We start from the raw sequence: 23,400 nt of genomic DNA, 5'->3' as shown, positions 1-23,400 counted from the left end.
CCGTGATATCGCCACTGCACTCCAGCCCAGGCGACAGAGTGAGACCCTATCTCAAAATCCCCCACAAGGAAAATCCAAACAAAAAAATTGAGGTAAAATTTACATAACATAAACTTAACCATAAAAGTGGATCCTTTTTTTTGTTATTATTCTGCAAGGCAAGGAGGGGAGAGAGGGCTCCACGTGATTTTTACGTATCATTGTTTTCTGTTTCAAACCTAAATTCTTTTTTCTGAATACAAAAATTTCTGCATGTTTGTATATAAAATTCAAATATACACATGAAACAGTGACAAAGGCTCCCACAATAATCTCACCTTGACTCCAAGGAGATAGTCACAGGTAGGTGAGATTATTCCTCCAAAATGTTCTACTTATAGGTCAACATAATAACAAAAATTGGATTATACTTTGCCGGGCACAGTGGCTCACACCTGTAATCCCAGCACTTTGGGAGGCCGAGGCAGGTGGACCATGAGTTCAGGAGATCGAGACCATCCTGGCTAACACGGTGAAACCCCGTCTCTACTAAAAATACAAAAATTAGCCAGGCGTGGTGGTGGGCACCTGTAGTCCCAGCTACTTGGGAGGCTGAGGGAGGAGAATGGCGTGAACCTGGGTGGTGGAGCTTGCAGTGAGCCAAGATCGCACCACTGCACTCCAGCCTGGGCGACAGAGCGAGACTCCGTCTCAAAAAAAAAAAAAAAAAAAAAAATTGGATTATACTCTACATATAGTTCTATTACTTCCTTTTTCTTTCTGCTATACAATACATTGTGGACACATTTTCCATGCCAGCACCTAATTCCCCTTTTCCCATATGGATGTGACCTACCAAGGTTAACCAATCCCCCATTATTGGACATGTGAGTTGTTTCCAGTTTTTCCCATAAGCAATGCAATAATGAATACGCTTGATGCTACGTCATCTTTCCTTACTCTTGGGATATTTCTGGGGCGAAATCTCTTTCTTTCTTTCTTTCTTTCTTTTTTTCTTGAGACAGGGTCTTGCTCTGTTACCCAGGCTGGAGTGCAGTGGTGTGATCTCGGTTCACTGCAGCCTCGACCTTCCAGGCTCAAGTGATTCTCCTGTCTCAGCCTCCCGAGTAGCTGGGATTACAGGCATGTGCCACCATGCCCAGCTAATTTTTGTATTTTTTGTAGAGATGGAGTTTTACCATGTTAGCCAGGCTGGTCTCGAACTCCTAGACTCAAGCTTTCTGCCCACCTCAGCCTCCCAAAGTGCTGGCACTATAGGCGTGAGCTACCATGCAGGCCTGGGGAAAATTTCTTTTTTCTTTCTTTCTTTCTTTTTTTTTTTTGAGACGAAGTTTTGCTCTTGTTGCTCAGGCTGGAGTGCAGTGGCATGATCTCGGCTGATGGCAACCTCCGCCTCCTGGGTTCAAGTGATTCTCCTGCCTCAGCCTCCCGAATAGCTGGGATTACAGGCACCTGCCACCACGCCCGGCTAATTTTGTATGTTTAGTAGAGACAGAGTTTCACCATGTTGGTCAGGCTGGTCTCGATCTCCTGGCCTCAGGTAATCTGGGCCTGGGGAAAATTTCTATAGGTAGAATTGCCTCCTCAAAGGCCATGCTCATTTTGCATTTTAAGGGATATCCCCATACTGGCACCCCTAAGACTATACCAATGTATTTGCCCAAAAAATCACATATGAGGACATCTGGAGAAGGTTTGACATATACATTTTTTTTTTTTTTGAGACGGAGTCTTGCTCTGTTGCCCAGGCTGGAGTGTAATGGTGCGATCTCGGCTCACTGCAACCTCCGCCTCCTGGGTTCAAGTGATTCTCCCGCCTCAGCCTCCTGAATAGCTGGGATTACAGGCATGCACCACCACGCCCAGCTAATTTTTGTATTTTTAGTAGAGACAGAGTTTTGCCATGTTTGCCAGGCTGGTCTCGAACTCCTGACCTCGTGATCCACCTGCCTCGGCCTCCCCAAATGCTGAGATTACAGGCGTGAGCCACCACGCCTGGCCTGATACATATATTTCTAAGTGTTCTGCAGCTTTCACAGGGCTGTCACGGGTCAGCGAGGGGAAGAAGGGGGGGGGGAGAATGTGCACCCATTCTCCTGAGGCACTGACTGTACAATCCAGCTTCAACCTAGGTTTGTCTTCCAGCTGTTTTCCAGGTGGAGAGAAGGGAGAAGGGGCTGAGTTGGGTGAGATAAAATGTCTTGGAGGGAGGAGAAATCTGGGCTCATCCAAAACTGACCTTCTCCCTCTCCACCATGTAGGTAATATCCTTGGATACATTAGCCACCCACCCGCCATGAGGCCAACCCCCACCCACCCTGCCACCCACTGGCTCCAGGGGATGGAAAAGTCCTACTACAAGGGCTATCTCAGCAGGGAAAGAGCCCACAGACCCCGAAACAATGTGCTCAGTGTTCAAGGCACTGCAGAATGTTAGCAAGAATCACCAGCTTCTAGGTTAAAAATATCCCGTGCCCAAGGGGCCCTCAGTATCTGTCTCAAAACAGAGCTGGCTCTAAGCTCTACAGTTTCTCCATCGCTGGGAAATTAACTGAGGCCAGCTGATTTTTTTCCCCCATGAAACTTTGAAGCCAGACTTGGGTTCAAGACCTTGCTTCGTCATTCTCTACTTGCAAGACGGTAAGCCACTCATCTACCCTCTCATGCTTCAGTGTCCCTGGCTATAAAAACAAAAAGAGTCCTGATTCTATCTCAGATTTCGGTAGGTCTCCACCCTGACTGTGTGTGCACAAAAACCACCTGAGGAGCATTACAAAAATCCCTGTGTCCCGGCTGCATTCCAGACCCATTAAATCAGAATTTCTGAGGAATGGGTCAGGGCAAAAAAATGTGTGTTAAAGCTTCCAATGTTTCTCCAAGGATGAGACCCACTACCAGAGAGATTTGGTGAGTATTTTTTTTTTTTTTTGAGATGGAGTCTCGCTCTGCTGCCCAGGCTGGAGTGCAGTGGTGCGATCTTGGCTCACTGTAACCTCCACCTCCCAGGTTCAAGAGATTCTCGTGCCTCAGCCTCCCGAGTAGCTGGGACTACAGGCGCCCACCACCACACCCGGCTAATTTTTTGTATTTTTAGTAGAGATGGGGTTTCACCGTGTTGGCCAGGATGGTCTCGATCTGACTTCCTGATCCACCTGCCTCAGCCTCCCAAAGTGCTGGGATTACAGGCATGAGCCACCGCTCGCGGCCGGTCTGTGTCTCTTTCTTTCTATTTATCTTTCCCTCCATCCGTCCCTCCCTCCCTCCCTATCTTCCTTCCTTCTTTCCTTCTTTCCTTCCTTCTTTCCTCCCTCCCTCCCTCCCTCCCTCTCTCCCTCCCTCCCTCTCTCCCTCTCTTCCTCCCCTCCCTTCCCTTCTCTCTTTCTCTCTTTTTCTTTTTTCCAGCTTCCAAAAGCTTTTTTGGCAAATATGCTCTATAAAAGAATGATCAATCCTGTTGCCTCTAAGTCAGTGGAATGAAGAGCTGTGTCCAGGGACACACCACGCCGTGCTAAAGGAGACTGCTGCTGTGTCCACCTCTTATTCATAGACTCAGTCATGAGCACAAGACTTGTAGTCAACCAGTTCTTCAGGCTTAAACCATAGGCCGATTTCTTTTTCAGCACTTTTTACTGAATCACTGCCATGAATGATGTTCCTGCCAACCTGAATGCAGAAGTCCCCACGAATGGTGCCTGGCTTAGAATCTGCTGGATTGGTCTCCCCAAGCATCACTCGGCCTGTCTTCACCACGTTCAGCCCCTCCCAGACCATGGCCACGACCGGCCCTGAGTTCATGTACTTCACCAGCCCAGGGAAGAATGGGCGGTCTTTCAGGTCAATGTAGTGCTGCTTCAGGTGTTCTTCAAAGGCCCGGAGGAACTTCGTGGCCACGAGGCGGAACCCCTTCTGCTCGAAGCACTTGATGATCTCGCCCACTAGGCCGCGCTGCATGCCGTCCAGCTTGATGGCGATGAAGGTGCGCTCCAGGTTGGCCATGGTCCGGGAAGCTGGAGGGGCCGGGCGGCGGCGCTGCCCTCCTCTCTTTTTTGAAACAAGGACTGGCGCTGTCACCCAGGCTGGAGTGTAATGGTGTGATCATGGTTCACTGCAGCCTCCAACTCCTGGGCTCAAGCGATCTTCCTTCCTCAACATCCCCAGTACCTAGGACTACAGGTTGGCACCTCTACAACTGGATAATTTTTTAATGTTTTGTAGAGATGGGCTGTTTTCCTGAACTCAAGCGATCCTCCCGCCTGGCTTCCCTAAGTGCTGAGATTATAGGCACTAGCCACCACACCCGGCCAGTAGTGACATTTTTTTTAATGTCCTTTTTAAAAAATATTTATTTATTTATTTATTTATTTATTTATTTATTTATTTTATTTTATTTTTTTGAGACAGAATCTCCCTCTTGTCGCCCAGGCTGGACTGCAATGGTGCGATCTCAGCTCACTGCAACCTCCCATTCCTGGGTTCAAGTGATTCTCCTGCCTCAGCCTCCCCAGTAGCTGGGATTACAGGCATGCACCACCACACCCGGCTAATTTTTGTATTCTTAGTAGAGACGGGGTTTCACCATGTTGGCCAGGCTGGTCTAGAACTCTTGACCTCGTGATCCGCCCGCCTCGGCCTCCCAAAATGCTGGGATTACAGGTGTGAGCCACTGCGCCTGGCCTATTTTTGTAAAATATTAATTTGTTTTAGCAATAGATTAAGTTACATATGTGGGCCGAGCTCAGTGGCTCACACCTGTAATCCCAGCACTTCGGGAGGCCGAGGCAGGCAGATTACCTGAGGTTAGGAGTTCAAGACCAGCCTGGCCAACATGGTGAGACCCCATCTCTACTAAAGATACAAAAAAATTAGACGGGCACGGTGGCACGCATCTGTAATCCCAGCTACTCAGGAGGCTGAGGCAGGAGAATCGCTTGAACCCAGCAGGCAGAGGTTGCAGTGAGCCGAGATCGTGCCATTGGACTCCAGCCTGGAGATAGAGCAAGACTCCGTGCCCCCACAAAAAATTCAAACTATGCAAAAGAGTACTTAGTGAAATCTCCTTTCTACTCTTGATTCCCAGCCACCCCATTCCTCCAGCCCCACCCCTAGCCAGTTAACATTGGTAGTGTGCATTCTTCCAGAGTTGTTCCAATTTGTATAAGTATCTTTTTTATCTTTTTTTTTTTTTTTATACACGGCCTCACTCTGTCCTCCAGTCTGGAGTATAGTGGCACACTGCGTCCTCCACCTCCTGGGCTCAAGTGATCCTCCTACCTCAGTCTCCTGAGCAGCTGGGACTACAGGCGCCCACCACCATGCCCAACTAACTTTTTTTGTATTTTTTTTAGAGATGGGGTTTCACCATGTTGCCCAGGTTGATCTGGAACTCCTGGGCTCAAGCAGTCCACCCTCCTCAACCTCCCAAAGTGTTGGGATTATAAGCGTGAGCCACTGCACCCAGCCTTGTATAAGTACCTTTTTTTTTTTGAGATGGAGTTTCACTCTTGTTGTCCAAGCTAGAGTGCAATGGCTCAATCTCTGCTCAACACAACCTCCCCCTCCGGGTTGAAGTGATTCTCCTGCCTCAGCCTCCCAAGTAGCTGGGATTACAGGCGTGAGCCACCACGCCTGGCTAATTTTTGTATTTTTAGTAGAGATGGGGTTTCACCATGTTGGCCAGGCTGATCTCGAACTCCTGACCTCGTGATCCGCCTGCCTCGGCCTCCCAAAGTGCTGGGATTACAGATGTGAGCCACCACGCCCCAGCCTGTATAAGTATCTTATAAACATATCGTATCCCACTTTTTCCCACAAATGATACACACGTTACCTACGTTGTTCAGTGTTATGTTTTCAGATCTTGGAAGCTGTTTCGTATCAGTACATTTGAGCTTCCTGGGATCTTTTCTGTGGCTAATTTTCCGTTGTAGAACTGTATGTGATTTAATTAACCAACCCCCTATTGATGGACATTTGAGTTGTTTCCAGTCTCTTGCTCTTAAAAACAGCACTGCGGCTGGACATGGTGGCTCACGCCTGTAATCTCAACACTTTGGGGGGCCCAGGCAAATGGATCACGAGGTCAGGAGTTCGATACCAGCCTGGCCAACTTGGTGAAACCCCATCTCTACTAAAAATACAAAAATTACCTGGGTGTGGTGGCTCATGCCTGTAATCCCAGCTGCTCGGGAGGCTGAGGCAGGAGAATTGCTTGAATCTAGGAGGCGGAGGTTGCAGTGAGCCAAGATTGTGCCATTGCACTCCAGCTCTGGGCAACAGAGCAAGACTCCAACTCGGGGAAAACAAACAAACAAACAAAAAAACGGGCTGGGCATGGTGGCTCATGCCTGTAATCCCAGCACTTTGGGAGGCCGAGACAGGTGGATCACGAGGTCAGAAGATTGAGACCATCCTGGATAACACGGTGAAACCCCATCTCTTCTAAAAACACACACAAAAAATTAGCCGGGCGTGGTGGCGGGCACCTGTAGTCCCAGCTACTCGGGAGGCTGAGACAGGAGAATGGCGTGAACCCGAGGGGTGGAGCTTGCAGTGAGCTGAGATCGAGCCACTGCACTCCAGCCTGGGCGACAGAGCGAGACTCCGTCTCAAAATAAAAAACAAAAACGAAAACACTGCAGTTAAGACCCCTGTACTGTCTTGTGTGTCAGTCCTGGGAAGATCTGTGAATGGCCTGCTGAGAAAGAAGAGAACGGTTTGGGCTGGGGGCCAGGACATTGGGGTTTTCATCCTGATGCTACAACTGATTATGCAGCCCAGCTCACTCATCTCCTGGCATCTCCATGTCGCCAGTCTTTCATTCGTTCAGAAATAGTTACTCAAGCCTACCATTCCAGATGCTGGTGAACAAGCAGCAAACAAGACAGACATAGTCCCTGTTTTCATAGCCCTGACAGTTTAATGGGGGAGGCAGAGACAAATAATAAACAAGTACACAAATAAACGCAGAATATACTGGCAGAAGGTGAACCTCAACAAATACCAGGGTAAGGAGTCTGATTTGGTAGGGTACGGGGAGACTTTAGATAAAATATTCAGGACCCACAGAAGTAGCACGTGAACAGCTATGCCAAGATCTGAGATCAGCTATGCCAAGATCCCAAAGTGCTGGGATTACAGGCATGAGCCACTGCACTTAGCCCAGTAAAGTTGATTTAAAAAAAATAATAATAATAACATTGCTGGGTACTCACGCCTGTAATCCCAGCAATTTGGGAGGCCGAGGGGTGCGGATCTCCAGAGGTCAGGAGTTCGAGACCAGACTGGCCAATATGGTGAGACACTGTCTCTACTAAAAATACAAAAAATTATCCAGGTGTGGTGTCGTGTGACTGTAATCCCAGCTACCCAGTAGGCTGAGGCAGGAGAATCACTTGAACCTGGGAGGCGGAGTTTACAGTGAGCCAAGATCGCACCACTGCACTCCAGCCTGGACGACGGAGTGAGACTCCATCTCAAAATAAATAAATAAAAATAGGCCGGGAGCGGTGGCTCACGCTTGTAATCCCAGCACTTTGGGAGGCCGAGGCGTGCGGATCACAAGGTCAGGAGATCGAGACCACAGTGAAACCCCGTCTCTACTAAAAATACAAAAAAATTAGCCGGGCGTGGTGGCGGGCGCCCGTAGTCCCAGCTACTCAGAGAGGCTGAGGCAGGAGAATGGCATGAACCCGGGAGGCGGAGCTTGCAGTGAGCCGAGATTGCGCCACTGCACTCTAGCCTGGGCGACAGAGCGAGACTCCGTCTCTAAATAAATAAATAAATAAATATAAAATAACATTAGGCTGGTGCCGTGGCTCACGCCTGTAATCCCAGCACTTTGGGAGTCCGAGGGGGGTGGATCACCCAAGGTTGGGAGTTCAGGACCAGCCTGGCCACCATGGCAAAACCCTGTCTCTACTAAAAATAAGAAAAATTAGCTGGGCGTGGTAGCTTGCCTGTAGTCCCAGCTACTTAGGAGGCTGAGGCAGGAGAATGGCTTGAACCTGGGAGGTGGTGGTTGCAGTGAGTCAAGATTGCACCATTGCACTACACCTGGGTGATACAGCAAGACTCCATCTCAAAAAACTTTTTTAAAAAGATAACATTGGCTTATTGGCTTCTGGGTAGAAAATTGACAATAGAGGTCCAGTTTGGAGGTTCATGCAGTAATCCCAGGCAAGAGAGGGTAGTGCGTGGCTGCACCTAGAGATATAATTGCAGAGGTGAAAATGAGGGGGTAGGGGTGGGAGTTGGGCTACACTTTGCAGATGGGCAGGCAGAACTGGGTGTGGAAAGTGAGGACAGAGAGGAACAGAGGATGACTTCCAGGTGGACACCCGGTCAACATGTGGGGTCCTTAGGTGATAGGAGAATGAAGGTGGAAATCCAGCCCCCTTCACCTGAGAAAAGGTTGGAGAATCTCTTGAGATCCTTTTTGACCTTATAATTCTTTGTTTTCTTCAACTCTTTTTTTGAGATGGGAGTCTCTGTTGCCCAGGCTGGAGTGCAGTGGCCCAATCTCGGCTTACTGCAACTTCTGTCTCCTGAGTTCAAGTGATTCTACCTGCCTCAGCCTCCCAAGTAGCTGGAATTACAGGTGTGCGCCACCACACCCAGTTAATTTTTGTGTTTTTAGTAGGGTTGAGGTTTCACCATGTTGGCCAGGCTGGTCTCAAACTCCTGACCTCAAGTGATCTGCCCACCTCAGCTTCCCTAAGTACTGGGATTATAGGCATGAACCACCATGCCCAGCCACAATTCTTTGTTTATAAGCCCTTCCAGGCAGGCATGCCATATGGAGAAGAATTCTCAATATCCCCATCTCACAGATGAGAAAACTGAGGCTAAGAGAGACTCTCCCAGGATCCCGAACTTGGAACTGAGGAAAACTGGAATTCTAGCTCAAATCTTTTTTTTTTTTTTTTTTTTTTGAGATGAAGTCTTGCTGTGTCGCCCAGGCTGGAGTGCAGTGGCACAATCTCGGTTCACTGCAACATCTGCCTCCCAGGCTCAAGTGATCCTCCCAAGTAGCTGGGACTATGGGGCTCGCACCACCACACTGGCTAATTTTTGTATTTTTAGTAGAGATGGCGTTTTGCCATGTTGGCCAGGCTGGTCTTGAACTCCTGACCTCAGGTGATCCACCCTCCTCAGCCCTCAGACTCCCAAAATGCTGGGATTATGGGCATGAGCCACTGTGCCTGTCCCTACATAGTTTTCTTTTTCTTTTCTGTTTTTTTTTTTTTTTTTTTTGAGACAGAGTCTCACTCTGTCGCCTAGGCTGGAGTGCAGTGGCGTGATCTTGGCTCACTGCAACCTCCACCTCCCAGGTTCAAGCAATTCTCCTGCCTCAGCCTCCCGAGTAGCTGGGATTACAGGCACGTGCCACCATGCCCAGCTAATTTTTGTATTTTTAGTAGAGACAGGGTTTCACCAGGTTGGTCAGGCTGGTCTTGAACTCCTGACCTCGTGATCTGCCCACCTTGGCCTCCCAAATTGCTGGGATTACAGGCGTGAGCCACCACGCCCAGCCCCCCTACATAGTTTTCTTTAAGTGGACCCACTTTAAAACAAACAAACAAAAAAACCTTAACTTTATCCTAAACAATAATATTGGAGCCGGGCCAGGCGCAGTGGCTCACACCTGTAATCCCAGCACATTGGGAGGCTGAGGCAGGTGGATCATGAGGTCAAGAGATCAAGACCATCCTGGCCAACATGGTGAAACCCCATCTCTACTAAAAATACAAAAGCTAGCCGGGCATGGTGGTGGGTGCCTGTAGTCCCAGCTACTCGGGAGGCTGAGGCAGGAGAATCACTTGAACCCGGGAGGCGGAGGTTGCAGTAAGCCAAGATTGTGCCACCGCACTCCAGCCTGGTGACAAGGCGAGACTCTGTCTCAAAAATTAAAATAAATAAATAAATAAATAATATTGGAGCCATCATAGGTTTTATGTGCTAATTAGATAATTTTCTAACACATAAATTAAAGTAAGGAATCTGGCCGTGCGCGGTGGCTCACGCCTGTAATCCCAGCACTTTGGAAGGCCGAGGCGGGCAGATTACGAGGTCAGGAGATCAAGACCGTCCTGGCTAACATGGTGAAACCTCATCTCTACTAAAAATACAAAAAATTAGCCAGGCGTGGTGGCAGGCGCCTGTAGTCCCAGCTACTCGGGAGGCTGAGACAGGAGAATGGCGTGAACCCGGGGGGTGGAGCTTGCGGTGAGCCGAGATCATGCCACTGCACTCTAGCCTGGGCGACAGAGCGAGACTCTCTCGGAAAGAAGAAGAAAAAAAAAAAAAAGCTGAGCTGGGCATGGTGGCTCATGTCTGTAATCTCAGCAGTTTGGGAGGTCGAGGTGGGAGGATTCCTTGAGCCCAGGAATTTGAGACCAGTTGGGCAACAAAGTGAGACCTCTCTGTCTCTGCAAAAAATACAAATAAAATAATAAAATAAATCTTTGTACTAGCTACAACCTTTCATTCCACCAGTGGCAGTTCGTCACACTACATTTGAGAGAATTATGCCTGGGACCACCCTACAGTGTTGCATGTCAACTCAGTACTCATGAAATATACATGATATATTTATCTAGATACAGCTGTTATAGACCACACTTTGTCAACACATAGTAAATGGACTAACGCGACACTTAACCTCACACTTCCACTCCTTAAGAACTGATCTGCAGGAAATCATTAAGGAAGTGCTCCGAGATTTAACTACAAGGATGTTCTCCTAGCATTGCTGATTATAGTGAAAATTTGTAACTAACTAAATTTTATCAGGAGATTGGCTAAGTAAATCCTGGTACAATTATACGATGCAATGCTGTTTTACCCAAGGAATTGATGTTTCAGAAGAATGTTAAATGCCATGAAAAGATGCTCACACTGGACTGGCCACAGTGGCTCATGTTTGTAATTCCACCACTTTGGGAGGCCAAGACTGGAGGACTGATTGAGCCCAGGAGTTTAAGAACAGGCTGGACAACATAGGGAGATCCCCGGCTCTACAAAAAATTTAAAAAAATAACTAGATGTGGTGGTGCACACCTGTAGTCCCAGCTACTCAGGAGGCTGAGGTGGGAGGGTCACTTGAGCCTGGGAGGTCGAGGCTGCAGTAAGCCGTGTTTGCACCACTGTACTCCAGCCTGGGTGACAGAGGGAGACCCTATCCCAAAAAAAAAACAAAAAAAAACAAACCCCAAACAAAAAACAAACTAGTGATAAATGCGTAAATGAGAAAACCAAGTTTCAAAACAGTGTGCAAAAATATTCAAATATATATTTAATGTTTTATATCTAAAAAGGTGTATGTTTTTTGTGTGTAAAAGAATGCTCTGGAAAATCTACAACTGGTCATTCTTTTATTTTTGGATTATGGATAATTTTAATTTTCATCTTAGTTTATTCATTTTAAAATGTTTTTTATTTTAAAAGATATCTGTAGGTCTGAATCTGAAAGGAAATCCAATAAAAAATAAAATAAAAATAAAGAAGAGGTCTTACTATGTTGCCCAGACTGGTCTGGAACTCCTGAGCTCAAGTGATCCTCCTGCCTCAGCCTCCCAAGTGCTAGGATTACAGGTGTGAGCCACTGTGCTTGGCCATTTATTTGAGTTTTTGAGCTGTTTTCCCACGATGACCAACTATTGCTTTTGTAAAGAAAATGTCCACATCTATATTATAAGCTCTGGAACTGACTCTTCTGGATCTGCTTTTATTCTCTCTCTGTCTTTTTTTTTTTTTTTTTTTTTGAGACAGAGTCTCACTCTGTTGCCCAGGCTGGAGTGCAGTGGCACGATCTTGGCTTACAGCAAGCCTCCCAGGTTCAAACGATCCTCCTGCCTCAGCTCCCCTAGTAGCTGGGATGACAGGCACGTGCCACCATGCCCAGGTAATTTTTTTTTTTTTTTTTTTTTTGAGACAGAATTTCGCTCTTGTTGCCCAGGCTGGAGTGCAATGGCGCAATCTCGGCTCATAGCAACCTCCGCCTCCCGGGTTCAAGCCATTCTCCTGCCTCAGCCTCCCGAGTAGCTGGGACTACAGGCATGTGCCACCATGCCTGGCTAATTTTGTATTTTTAGTAGAGACGGGGTTTCTCCATGTTGGTCAGTCTGGTCTTGAACTCCGGACCTCAGGTGATCCACCTGCCTCAGCCTCCCAAAGTGCTTGGAGCTGCGTGAGCCACCGCGCCTGGCCAGTAATTTTTGTATTTTTAGTAGAGACGGGGTTTCGCCATGTTGGCCAGGCTGGTCTTGAACTCCTGACCTCAGGTGATCCATCCACCTTGGCCTCCCAAAGTGCTGGAATTACAAGTGTGAGCCACCGTGCCCGGCTGCTTTTTTTCTCTTAATCTCTTTCTTCCCAACTTCAGTTAATGCAGTGCTAAGGCTAATTCATTAAGTGTGTGCTTCATAAATGTTATGCACCCAACAAATCTTTATTGAGCACCTGTTGTATGCCAGCACTGGGATAGAACAATGAGCAAATGGTCTCCACCTTTCTGAAGCCTAGAGTCTAGTAGGAGACAAACACAAATAACAAGTTAATAGGAATGATTATTATTACTATTTGTGAGACAGAGTCTCGCTCTGTCGCCAGGCTGGAGTGCAGTGGCGCAGTCTCGGCTCACTGCAAGCTCCGCCTCCCAGATTCACACCATTCTCCTGCCTCAGACTCCTGAGTAGCTGGGACTACAGGCATGCGCCACCACGCCCAGCTAATGTTTGTATTTTTAGTAGAGATGGGGTTTCACCATGTTGGCCAGGATGGTCTCTAACTCTTGACCTCATGATCTGTCCACTTCAGCCTCCCAAAATGCTGGGATTACAGGCATGAGCCACCATGCCTGGCCGGAATTATTATTATTATTTTATTTTATTTTTTTTTTGAGAGGAGTCTCACTCTGTCACCCAGGCTGGAGTGCAGTGGCGCGATCTCAGCTCACTGCAAGCTCTGCCTCCCAGGTTCATACCATTCTCCTGCCTCAGCCTCCCGAGTAGCTGGGACTACAGATGCCTGCCACCACACACGGCTAATTTTTTTTTTTTTTTTGTATTTTTAGTAGAGACGGGATTTCACCGTGTTAGCCGGGATGGTCTCGATCTCCTGACCTCATGATCCGCCCGCCTCGGCCTCCCAAAGTGCTGGGATTACAGGCGTGATCCACCGTGCCTGGCCAGGAATTATTTAATTATAATCATGACGAGTGCTTCTAGAATGCTAAAAAAAAAAAAGGTTTTATTTATTTTTATTTTTATTATTTTTATTTTTATTTTTTGAGAGGGAGTCTTGTTCTGTTGCCCAGGCTAGAGTGCAATGGTGCGATCTCAGCTCACTGCAACCTCCACCTACTGGGTTTGAGCGATTCTCCTTCCTCAGCCTCCCGAGTAGCTGGGATTACAGGTGTGTGCCACCACACCTGGCTAATTTTTGTATTTTTAGTAGAGACGGTTGGGGGTGGGTTTCACCATATTGGCCAGGCTGGTCTTGATCTCCTGACCTCAGGTGATTCATCTGCCTTGGCCTCCCAAAGTGCTGATTACAGGTGTGAGCCACCACACCTGTCCCAAAAAAAGATTTTAATAACAGGGCTGATGTAGTTCAGCAGGTCAGGGAACAGTTTTCTGAGGAAATGATTTTTAGGTTAAAACCCCCAAAATAGGCCAGGCATAGTGGCTCATGCCTGTAATCCCAGCACTTTGGGAGGCCGAGGTGGGTGGATCACGAGGTCGGGCATTCGAGACCACCCTGGCCAACATGGTGAAACCCCGTCTCTACTAAAAATACAAAAATTAGCCGGGTGTAGTGGCGTGCGCCTGTAATCCCAGCTATTCGGGAGGCTGAGGCAGGAGAATTGCTTGAACCCTGGAGGCGGAGGTTGCAGTGGGCCGAGATCATGCCATTGCACTCCAGCCTGGATGACAGAGTGAGACTTCATCTCAAAAAAAAAAAAAAAAAACCCCAAAATAACGATGACAGCTGACATTTAAAACTGTACTGTTCAATGCAGTAGCCGCTAGCCACATTTGACTACTGAGTCCTTAAAATGTGGCTAGCTGGGCCAGATGCAGTGGCTCATGCCTGTAATCCCAACCCTTTGGGAGGTAGAGGTGGGCGGATGGCTTGAACCCAGGAGTTCAAGACCAGCCTGGGCAACATGGCAAAATCTCATCTCTACTAAAAATAAAAAATATTAGCCAGGTGCGGTGACATGTGCCTGTAGTCCCAGTTACCCGGGAGACAGAGATGGGAGGATCACTTGAGCCTGGGAGACTGAGGCTGCAGTGAGCCTTGATCTCACCACTCTGCTCCAGCATGGACAACAGAGTGAGACCCTGTCTCAAAAAAAAAAAGAAAGAAATGTGGCTATTTGGATTGAGATGTGCTGTAAGTGTAAAATACACATTGGATTTTGAAGACTTCATACAAAAAAATAAGATATCTCACTGATATTTTGTTATATTGATTACAAGTTGAAATGATAACATTTAGGATTTTTTTTTTTTTGGAGACAGAATCTTGCTCTGTGGCCAGGCTAGAGTGCAGTGGTGTGATCTCAGCTTACTGCAACCTCTGAGTCCCTGGTTCAAGTGATTCTCCTGCCTCAGCCTCCCGAGTAGCTGGGATTACAGGCACGTGCCACCAGCTGATTTTTGTATTTTTAGTAGAGACGGGGTTTCACCATGTTGGCCAGGATGGTCTTGATCTCCTGACCTCATGATCCTCCTGCCTTGGCCTCCCAAAGTGCTGGGATTACAGGTGTGAGCCACCGTGCCCAGCCAACACTGAGGATATATTGAATTAAATAAAATATATTATTAACATTAATTTTATCTATTTTATTTATTTATTTATTTATTTTGAGATGGAGTCTCACTTTGTCCCCCAGGCTGGAGTGCAGTGGTGCGATCTTGGCTCACTGCAAACTCCACCTCCCAGGTTCAAGCGATTCTCCTGCCTCAGCCTCTGGAGTAGCTGGGATTATAGGTGCCCACCACCATGCCCGGCTAATTTTTGTGTTTTTAGTAGATCAGGCTGTTAGCCAGGCCGGTCTTGAACTCCTGACCTCAGGTTATTTGCTCACCTCAGCCTCCTAAAGTGCTGGGATTACAGGCATGAGCCGCCATACCCGGCCATATTTTTTTATTTTTTATTTTTTGAGATGGAGTTCTGCTCTTGTCCCCCAGGCTGGAGTGCAGTGGCACGATCTTGGCCCACTGCAACTTCCGCCTCCCGGGTTCAAGCGATTCTCCTGACTCAGCCTCCCAAGTAGCTGGGATTATAGGCATGTGCCACCACACCTAGCTAATTTCATATATTTAGTAGAGATGGGGTTTCACCATGTTGGTCAGGCTGGTCTCGAACTCTTGACCTGAGGTAATCCACCCATCTTGGCCTCCCAAAGTGCTGGGATTACAGGCATGCGCCACCGTGCCTGGCCTGTTTCTTTTATTTTTTTAAAGATATTTTTTAGAGAGGAGGTCTTGCTAGTTTCCCAGTTTGGACTCAAACTCCTGAACTCAAGCAATCCTCCTGCCTCAGTATCCCATGTAGGTGGGACTACAGGCATATGCCATTGCACTTGGCTAAAAAAGTTTTGATTGGGCCGGGAGCAGTGGCTCACACCCGCAATCCCAGCACTTTGAGAGGTGAGGCAGGTGGGATCACCTGAGGTCAGGAGTTCAAGACCAGCCTGGCCAACATGGTGAAACCCCATCTCTACTTAAAAAAATACAAAAATTAGCCGGGTGTGATAGCGGGTGCGTGTAATCCTAGCTACTCAGGAGGCTGAGGCAGGAGAATCACTTGAGCCTGGGAGGCGGAGGTTGCAGTGAGCTAAGATCATGCCACCGCACTCCAGCCTGGGAGACAGAGTGAGACTCTGTCTCAAAAAAAAGAAAGAAAAAAAAGAAAAGTTTTGATTGCATATCCGGCTTGCATTCTGTTTCTTTTCTCTCTCCTTCCTTCCTTCCTTCCTTCCTTCTTTTTTTTTTTTTTTTTGACAGAGTCTCACTCTGTCACGCAGGCTGGAGTGCAGTGGCGCGATCTCGACTCACTGCAACCTCCGTCTCCTGGGTTCAGGTGATTCTCCTGCCTCAGCCTCCCGAACAGCTGGAATTACCGGTGCACACTACTATGCCCAGCTAATTTATGTATTTTTAGTAGAGATGGTGTTTCGCCATGTCGGCCAGGCTGGTCTCGAACTCCTGACCTCGAGTGATCCGCCCACCTTGGCCTTCCAAAGTGCTGGGATTACAGGTGTGAGCCATGGCGCCTGGTCGAGTTCTGTTTCTACTGCTGAGTTAAGAGTGTTATTTTGTGGTGACAAGGACCATTCTAAGTACTGGGTGTGTAGTTTCTTACTTAGTACTATGAAGATTCTGAGAGGTAGCTACTATTAACCTTTCTATAGGGGAAGAAACTGAGGCACAGAGTAAATTGCCCAAGATCAACCACTAGCAAGAAGTCAGCAGGGTTGTCCATCTGCTCTGTCAATGTCGTTTAATCTTTAGGAAGAATGAAAAAACCTGATTGATTTTATCAAATGCAAGGGACTGAATGTTCATATCTTTGAAAATTCATATCTTGAAATCTAATCTCAATTCGATAGTGTTAGGAGGTGAGGCCTCGAGAGGTGATTAGGTCATGAGAGCAGGGCCCTCATGAAAGAGATTAGTTAGTGCCTTTATAAAAGGGACCCTCTTTGAGGTATGTGAGGATACAAAAAGTCAACAGTCTGCAACCCAGGAGAGGGCCCTCACCAGAACCTGACTGTGCTGGCACCCTGATCTTGAACTTTCAGCCTTCAAAACTGTGAAAAAATAGATTTCTGTTGTTTATAAGTCACTCGGTCTACAGTATTGTGTTGTAGCAGCCTGAACTAGACACCAAGTTTAATTGCTGTGGGGTGAGAGTCTGAGGGAAGAAGGAAGCCAGGGAGGAAATGGGGGTTTAGGAATGATTTACATGAGGAAATCCCTGGCAGGGACCTGAGTGTTTGAGTTCACCAGCATTCATCTCTGAAGCTTCAGTTCTCTTTAGAACTCCACATACCAATGAGAAACTTGCTCATTCAATGGGTGCCTTGGCATTTCCAGACCACACAGCTTTGAAAAAGAAAGGTTTTAGACCTTTGGAGAAGTGGACAAGCGTATGCCCTGAGGTTGGTCTAAGTTATTAGCAGTTTCACTTAGCCGTTTCATAATGAGGCCTTGGCATAAGCCTCCCCAGGTTCAAATCTCAGTTTCCTTACTTATTAGCTGTATGACCTTGAGTAAATCAACCTCTCTGACTCTCAACTCTTCCAGCTGTAAAAGGGGCTAACAGCGCTCATCTCCTAGGCTTGTGGTCAGTATTAAATGTCTTGTCTACAGATCTTTGCACATGCTGTTCCACACAGCTGGGAGTGGGGCGAGGCTACTCATCCTTCATGCTAGCCGCTTTGCTCTTTTGCGTGCACCTTTAGATTCAAGAAGGTAGACATCATGTTAGTCTTATTCATCATCCTAGCCTACGCAACAAAGCAAGACTGTGTCTTAAAAACACAAAAACAGGCTGGGCGTGGTGGCTCACGCCTGTAATCCCAGCACTTTGGGAGGCTGAGGGGGGCGGATCACCTGAAGTCAGGAGTTCAAGACCAGCCTGGCCAATATGGTGCAACCCCATCTGTACTAAAAATACAAAAATTAGCCAGGCATGGTAGTACACGCCTGTAATCCCACCAGGAGGCAGGAGATCACCTGAGATCAGGAGTTCAAGACCAGCCTGGCCAACATGGTGAAACCCTGTCTCTACTAAAAATACAAAAATTAGCCAGGCATGGTGGTATGCGCCTGTAATCCCAGGAGGAGGCTGGAGAATCACTTGAACCTGGGAGGCGGAGGTTGCAGTGAGCTGAGATTGCACCACTGCACTGCAGCCTGGACAGAGTGAGACTCCATCTCAAACAAAAACAAAAACTAAAACAAAATAGAGGTATGTGCAAGATGTTGGAAAAGCACGCAATAGAGTGTTTGAGGAACAGTCTTTGCTCTTGAATTTATTATAGGAGAATGTGGCAGCCACATTCTTGGCTTGGATCTGCCTTTACAAAATGACTGAACACGGTGGGACCATTGGAACCCGGATACTTCTGCCCAAGGGGACTTCTCATTTTTTTGTCCTGGAATTCCCTGATGGGTTGACCTGTCTGTCAGATCTGAGTCTTCTTGCCCAACCCTGCTTATTTCCCCTTCTCTGTCACAGGCATTACCCCTAGCTTTATCTCAGCATCTCATCTGCTTTCTGGAGGACCTGACCTGACCCAGAAGGCCTGGATTCTTGAGGGACAAGGGGAACTTGAAGCTGTACTTGCAGAGCAGTTTTATGTAAAATCCACAAACTGCCATCACCCATCCCAGCGGGTAGGGAAGGACCAATGATAGGATAATAATAACTACCTCTAGGAGGATTAATTTAGAGAATAGCTATATAGTGTCTGTCTATTCAGACACTCAATAAATGGTAGCTGTTATTATTACCCAATTTCCAAGTGTGTGGGAGCACTGGGTGTGACTTTCCTGTAGTTTTCCCTTTAATGTCTAATCTGGGGTCTCCTCTGCCCCATGCAGTTTTGGAAAAGTGTCTAGGGAGGGTGGATGTGTGGAAGTAATATTAAGAGAGATGGAACCACACAGGTATTGGGTTTGGGCCAGAAGGGGTGAGAACTGCGAGCTGCACTGCCGTCGATCCAGAGGACGACCCCAGGAAAGGTCAGCCACGGGCTCCGGGCCTTGCCTGGTACTGATTTATGGTCCTCCTGGGTGGTAACCTACAGGTGACAGACGGACAGGTGGGCAAAACTGACTGTCCAGTGGACAGGCATGTGATGACCGAGTGGCTGACGAATGCACAGACACATGGCTGACTGTGGACGGATTTGTCATCCGCAGGGTCAGGCAAGTGACTTTGAGAGGGACAGAAAGATGGATGGGAGTGGCTGGAGGCCTGGGAGCCGCCCACCTGCCCGCTTAGCCGCGAGGGGGCGCCACCGTCCCGCCCAGAGACACCCACTGCCAGGGCTCGCGGCGGGGGCGGGACCAGCAAGCTCGCGGGGGTGTCCGGGGGCGGGGCGCGCGTGCACAAGGGGGCGGCCGGGGGCGGGGCGCGCGGCGGGTGCGGGCGCGGGCGCGCGCGGCGGCGGCGCGTTCCGTTCCGGGCCGAGGCTCGCGGCGGAAAAGTTGCGGGGCATAGAGGAGCGGCCCCGGGACGGGCAGCTAGCGCGACCCTGAGCCGGCGCCTGTGGTCCGGCCATGGACGACCTCGGTGAGTGAGCGGGAGGCCGAGGGAGGAGGAGGCGAGAGGCGCGCAGCTCGGGGCCAGGCGGGCGCCAGCGAGCGGCGGGGGCCGCGGAATCTCACCCTCTGCGGCCCCGGCCTCAGCTCCCGTCCCTGCCGGACGGGGCTCCACGGGGCCGGGATCTCTAACCGGGCCTCAGTCCCGGGCCAGGCCGGCCCCGGCACCGACCGCACAGCAGCCACCCCCCGTCTGGGACGGCTTCACCTCTGGACCCCCGACCTCGGGGACCCACCCCCATCTCCCAGAAGGGCCCCAGGGACCAGCCCCCGCCTCAGGGACCCACCCCGTCCGCTGCTGGGACGAGACTTCCTGCGGCAGACCACCTCGTCAGCTACGGGACCCTCACCTCGCAGACCTCTCCCCACCCCCACCTCACAGATGGACCGCCCAACTCGGGGAGCAGCTGCCCTATCTCATGAGCTGCTCCCTTATTTCCTCGACCTGCTCCCCGTCCCTCCAGGGCCGCCCTCTACTTCACAGACTGGCACCCGCCTTCAGGGATAACCCCTCGGAGCCCACCCCTTTCATTTCACAAGTCAGAGGCAAAAGCTAGAGATGAGCGTGTGATGACCACACCCCCATTTCAAAGACAAGTTTCCCAGTCTGCCTGCTGTCCTGACCCCCCACCTCAAATCTGGTCACCCCGTTTCAAGGACCCATCACTCATTTTCTCTCACTGCCCTCCCCACTCTGTGGACCAGCCCCTCAATTCACAGACCAGTCCGTCTTCCATGGTATCTAAGTCTAGAACGGTAATTTGGGAGTCCTGATTCTCTCCCCACCCCCAGATTCTGGTGAAATGCCAGGGGAATGAGGTGGGAGGTGGGCCCCAAGGTACGACCATCCCTGAACGTGTCCTGGCTAGCAGGGTCCCCTCCACCCTCTCGGCGTCAGGCCCTGCTGGAAGCCACGCAGGTAAAAGAGGACAGGATGCCCAGAACAGAGTTTTCCTGTTTTCCTGTTATTGGAGCCCCAAGGCTACTCTTTTCAGTCTCGTCTTGATCTGGTGTTAGGGGAAAGAAAGTATCTCCTGGAAGCCGACTCTAAACCCAAGGGGGTTGGTGCCAGGGTTCTAGGAATGCCTTGGGTGGCGCAAACGAAGGAGTGGGAGGATTCGCTGTCTCTCCCTCCCCTTCACGCCTGTAGCTGGAGGGCCCTGAGCTTGGGAGGTGAGGAGGGGGGCAACGTTTCTTCTCTGTAGGAGCCTTGTCTTTCCTCTCTGGACTGTGGGTGGCTTGTGTGACCACTGATGCTTCCTCTGTCCCAGGCTCTGAGGAGCAGATTCAGCAGACAGGACTGATGGACCTCTACCAAGCAGCGCCGGGCACTAAGTTAAGACTGGCTATTTGTAGGCGCTGGACTTGACTGCTTCCCTCCAGCTTCCTTTTGGGATCAGGGTGCCCCCGAGATCCTGGAGCTGGGGGTGGTGTAGGGTCCCGCCTGTTTTGCAGAGTGAGATGGCTGCCAAGCATGGTTCTGCCTTTGGGTCAGGCTTGGCACCCATTTTTCCAGTGTGCTCAAGGTTGGCATGGCTTCCAGGCAGGTATTTTTTTTTTTTTTTTTGTTTCCACATAAAAATAGCTCAGCTGGAAAGAGGCTGGGGGATGTTCTTTGAACCAGGATCTAAGAGTCTCCATGCTTTCCCAGTGGGAACTGGGATTACAGTTTCTAAATGCTGGTGCAGTTCAGTTGCTTCTCGGCAGTCCCAGTGCTGTTTCAAGGACTGAGAAAGTCTTTGTAGAGCTTGCCATCGAAATCCAGAATTCCTGTCTTCTGACAGTCTTCCATTTAGGGCCAGGAAACTGAGTTCTGAAAGGAAAGAGAGTACTGTATATGGGAGAGGGGATTGTAGGGATTTAAATTGCTGTTTGTGGAGTACTTCCTGTACCTCGATTTGTGGTATTCTCACAACAACCCTTTTATCAGATTCCGCCTTAAAGCCAATGCTGTCATGACTACCTGCCTTTTTACAGATTGAGAAAGCTGAGACTAAGAGAGGCTGATTCTCTTGCCCAAGGCTGCACAGCCATGAAATGACAAAACCATAACTGGAAGCCTAATTCCTAGCTCCTAGATCTGAGGCTCTTGTATACCGAGAAGCCATTTTTTCCTGGGCAGGAGGTAACGGCACTTGAATGAGGGGTTGCCACTGGGTGATGGCAGTCACCTGTAACTTCTGCTGCTTTCTACCATAGACTCCCAGTTGCTTACATCCAGGCTGCCCGACTTCCTTGGCCTGAGCTCCCAAGGGGCAAGCCACGCCTGGCTGACCGGAGCCCGGGGTGGGAGGAATGGGGTGTGCAGGAGGGGAGAGGAATTTGCCTCTGCACTGGGGCCCCGTCAGCTGTCTGGATGGTGGCTCAGCACGCTGCCCTTCAGCTGTTTTCCTTAGTTAGGGTGGACACAAAGCCCAGACCTCTTGTTTTTATTTTTCTCCTGAGCGTGCTCTCAGCCGTGTGCCTCCTGGTCCCTAACACAGGGGAGAGTTTATGGTGTGTCCGGTAGCAAGGCCAGAGGGTGCATCACCTCCTCTGTGACTTTGTTTTTTGGTCTAATAAAAAATGGGGAACTCTTCTCCTCCCCGTAGTTGCCAATGACAGACTCGCCATGTGCTGCTTAATAAGTTACAAATTTATAGCTCTCTGAGCAGAAAAATATCAACACAGCGTGTTCTGCCCTTCCCTGTGTGTTCTCTCCACTTTGTGCTTTGGGGTGGCTGCTTGGTGGCTTTTCTTATTACTGTTTAGATGCTGGTTTGGCCCAGAGTTCGCTCTGTTTGAGTTCTGGCTGGAGTTTCCTGGACAGAGTTCCCACAACACTGAGATGCACTCTGACTGTGTTTTCCAACCCGGTTGCTTGCTCTCCCTCTGTTCATGTTCTCAGTGTACTTGGTGGGGGCTTTGACCACAACTGTGGTCTAATCATGATCATGTGCGCTTCATGGGAGACAGGCGCTGTACTCAGCACTTTATGAGCTGTATCACAACCTTTCAGAAAGGGAGGTGTTTTCCCTCCACTTTATAGATGTGGAAACCTGAGCTCAGGGAAGTTTAGTGGTAGTACTGGGATTTGAACCCAGGGTCATCCAATTCCAGATCCGGTTATCTTAACCATCATAAGGTGGTAGGTGCTGGTGACTAACCAGGGGGATAAGCCTTGGGGCCTGCTGAGTAATTGATAGATACCTTTAACAATCTCTGCCCTAGGGGCCCTTCCCAGGAAATGGCAAAGGGTGTGTCCAGTGCAAGACTCAGTAGCTTTGCCTTCCCATCCTCTAGCAGGGGGAACAGCCAGCTGTTGGCAGTGCCCAGTTGCTGCTGGAATCTGGACATGTCTTCTTTCAACTTCTCAGCAGTCTTGACCCTTTGGAAAACAGTGCCTCATTGTCCTTGGGGGTAGTGCTAGGGGGGCAGAGGAGTTGCCTGCGGCATTGGGAGCTATGGAGCCTCCCTGTTTCCATGGAAAGTCTGGACTTTGGGCTTTCCTGTCTATGGTCCCTCTGTGTGTTAGGGCAGAGTCAGGGCACCCAGCTGCTGGGCCTGTGGCAGGGGCGGCATTTACCCATGCAGCGATGGTGCCCTCCTGGTGGGCTCTGCATCAGTGCCAGACCTTCTCCTGGGCTTTGTGCTAGTAAGGGGCAGAACTGGGATTCAAACCCTGGTGTGTTTGATTCTTCAGCATGTACCCTTTCTGATATATGAAGCTGTCTGCTGCCTGGGCGGACATAGCTTGATGGAGAAAGGCTCAGCCTACAGGAACCCAAAGCCCTGTCACTATGGGTTCAAGGTCTTTTGAGGGAATATCTCAGTATTCCTTTTTTCCAGCTTCCCTAGTGATAGTCATGCATTGAAGAGACTGGGTGTACCCTTGGCTGGAGATGCTGATGGAAGGCCAGAGTTATTGGTGGGCCACAGAGCAGCCCTCCTGTCCTATTTAGTCATCGTGCATGGAGTATCTGACTCTGAAGCTTCTCTTGGGTCTTTACCTCGCTCCAGAGGTTAAATAAACTTCCAGTCTCATTGCAGCCTTTCCCGGGGTTGTCCTAGTCTCAGT

The 23,400-nt window shown here is 49.2% G+C and overlaps 2 protein-coding genes across 6 annotated transcripts in view; one reads left to right on the top strand and one right to left on the bottom strand.

The window, feature by feature from the left end:
* Window positions 1-3,392: 3,392 nt before the first annotated feature.
* LOC115837088 (nucleoside diphosphate kinase B-like) lies at window positions 3,393-3,996 on the bottom strand. Of its 2 annotated transcripts, XM_030821943.1 has the most exons (2): window positions 3,769-3,996; window positions 3,562-3,655 (listed from the first exon to the last, which is right to left on the bottom strand). In XM_030821943.1, the coding sequence occupies exons 1-2, from the start codon at window positions 3,994-3,996 to the stop codon at window positions 3,635-3,637; spliced, it is 249 nt and encodes an 82-aa protein (XP_030677803.1). In that variant the 3' UTR covers window positions 3,562-3,634. The 2 variants fall into 2 exon arrangements, with proteins under 2 accessions (XP_030677802.1, XP_030677803.1); XM_030821942.1 differs by having other exon boundaries at window positions 3,393-3,996.
* Window positions 3,997-19,154: 15,158 nt separating this feature from the next.
* The window catches only part of PXN (paxillin), a 57,086-nt gene continuing 52,840 nt past the window's right edge, over window positions 19,155-23,400 (top strand). For all 4 annotated transcript variants that reach the window (XM_030821498.1, XM_030821497.1, XM_030821496.1 and 1 more), the window contains exon 1: window positions 19,155-19,314. In XM_030821498.1, the coding sequence (XP_030677358.1) occupies window positions 19,302-19,314 (13 nt within the window). In that variant the 5' untranslated portion in view covers window positions 19,155-19,301. The remainder of the gene's footprint in view (window positions 19,315-23,400) is intronic.

Source organism: Nomascus leucogenys, chromosome 10 (assembly GCF_006542625.1).
Source record: "Nomascus leucogenys isolate Asia chromosome 10, Asia_NLE_v1, whole genome shotgun sequence".
NCBI lineage: Eukaryota > Metazoa > Chordata > Mammalia > Primates > Hylobatidae > Nomascus > Nomascus leucogenys.
This window is presented reverse-complemented; position numbering and strand designations above follow the sequence as displayed.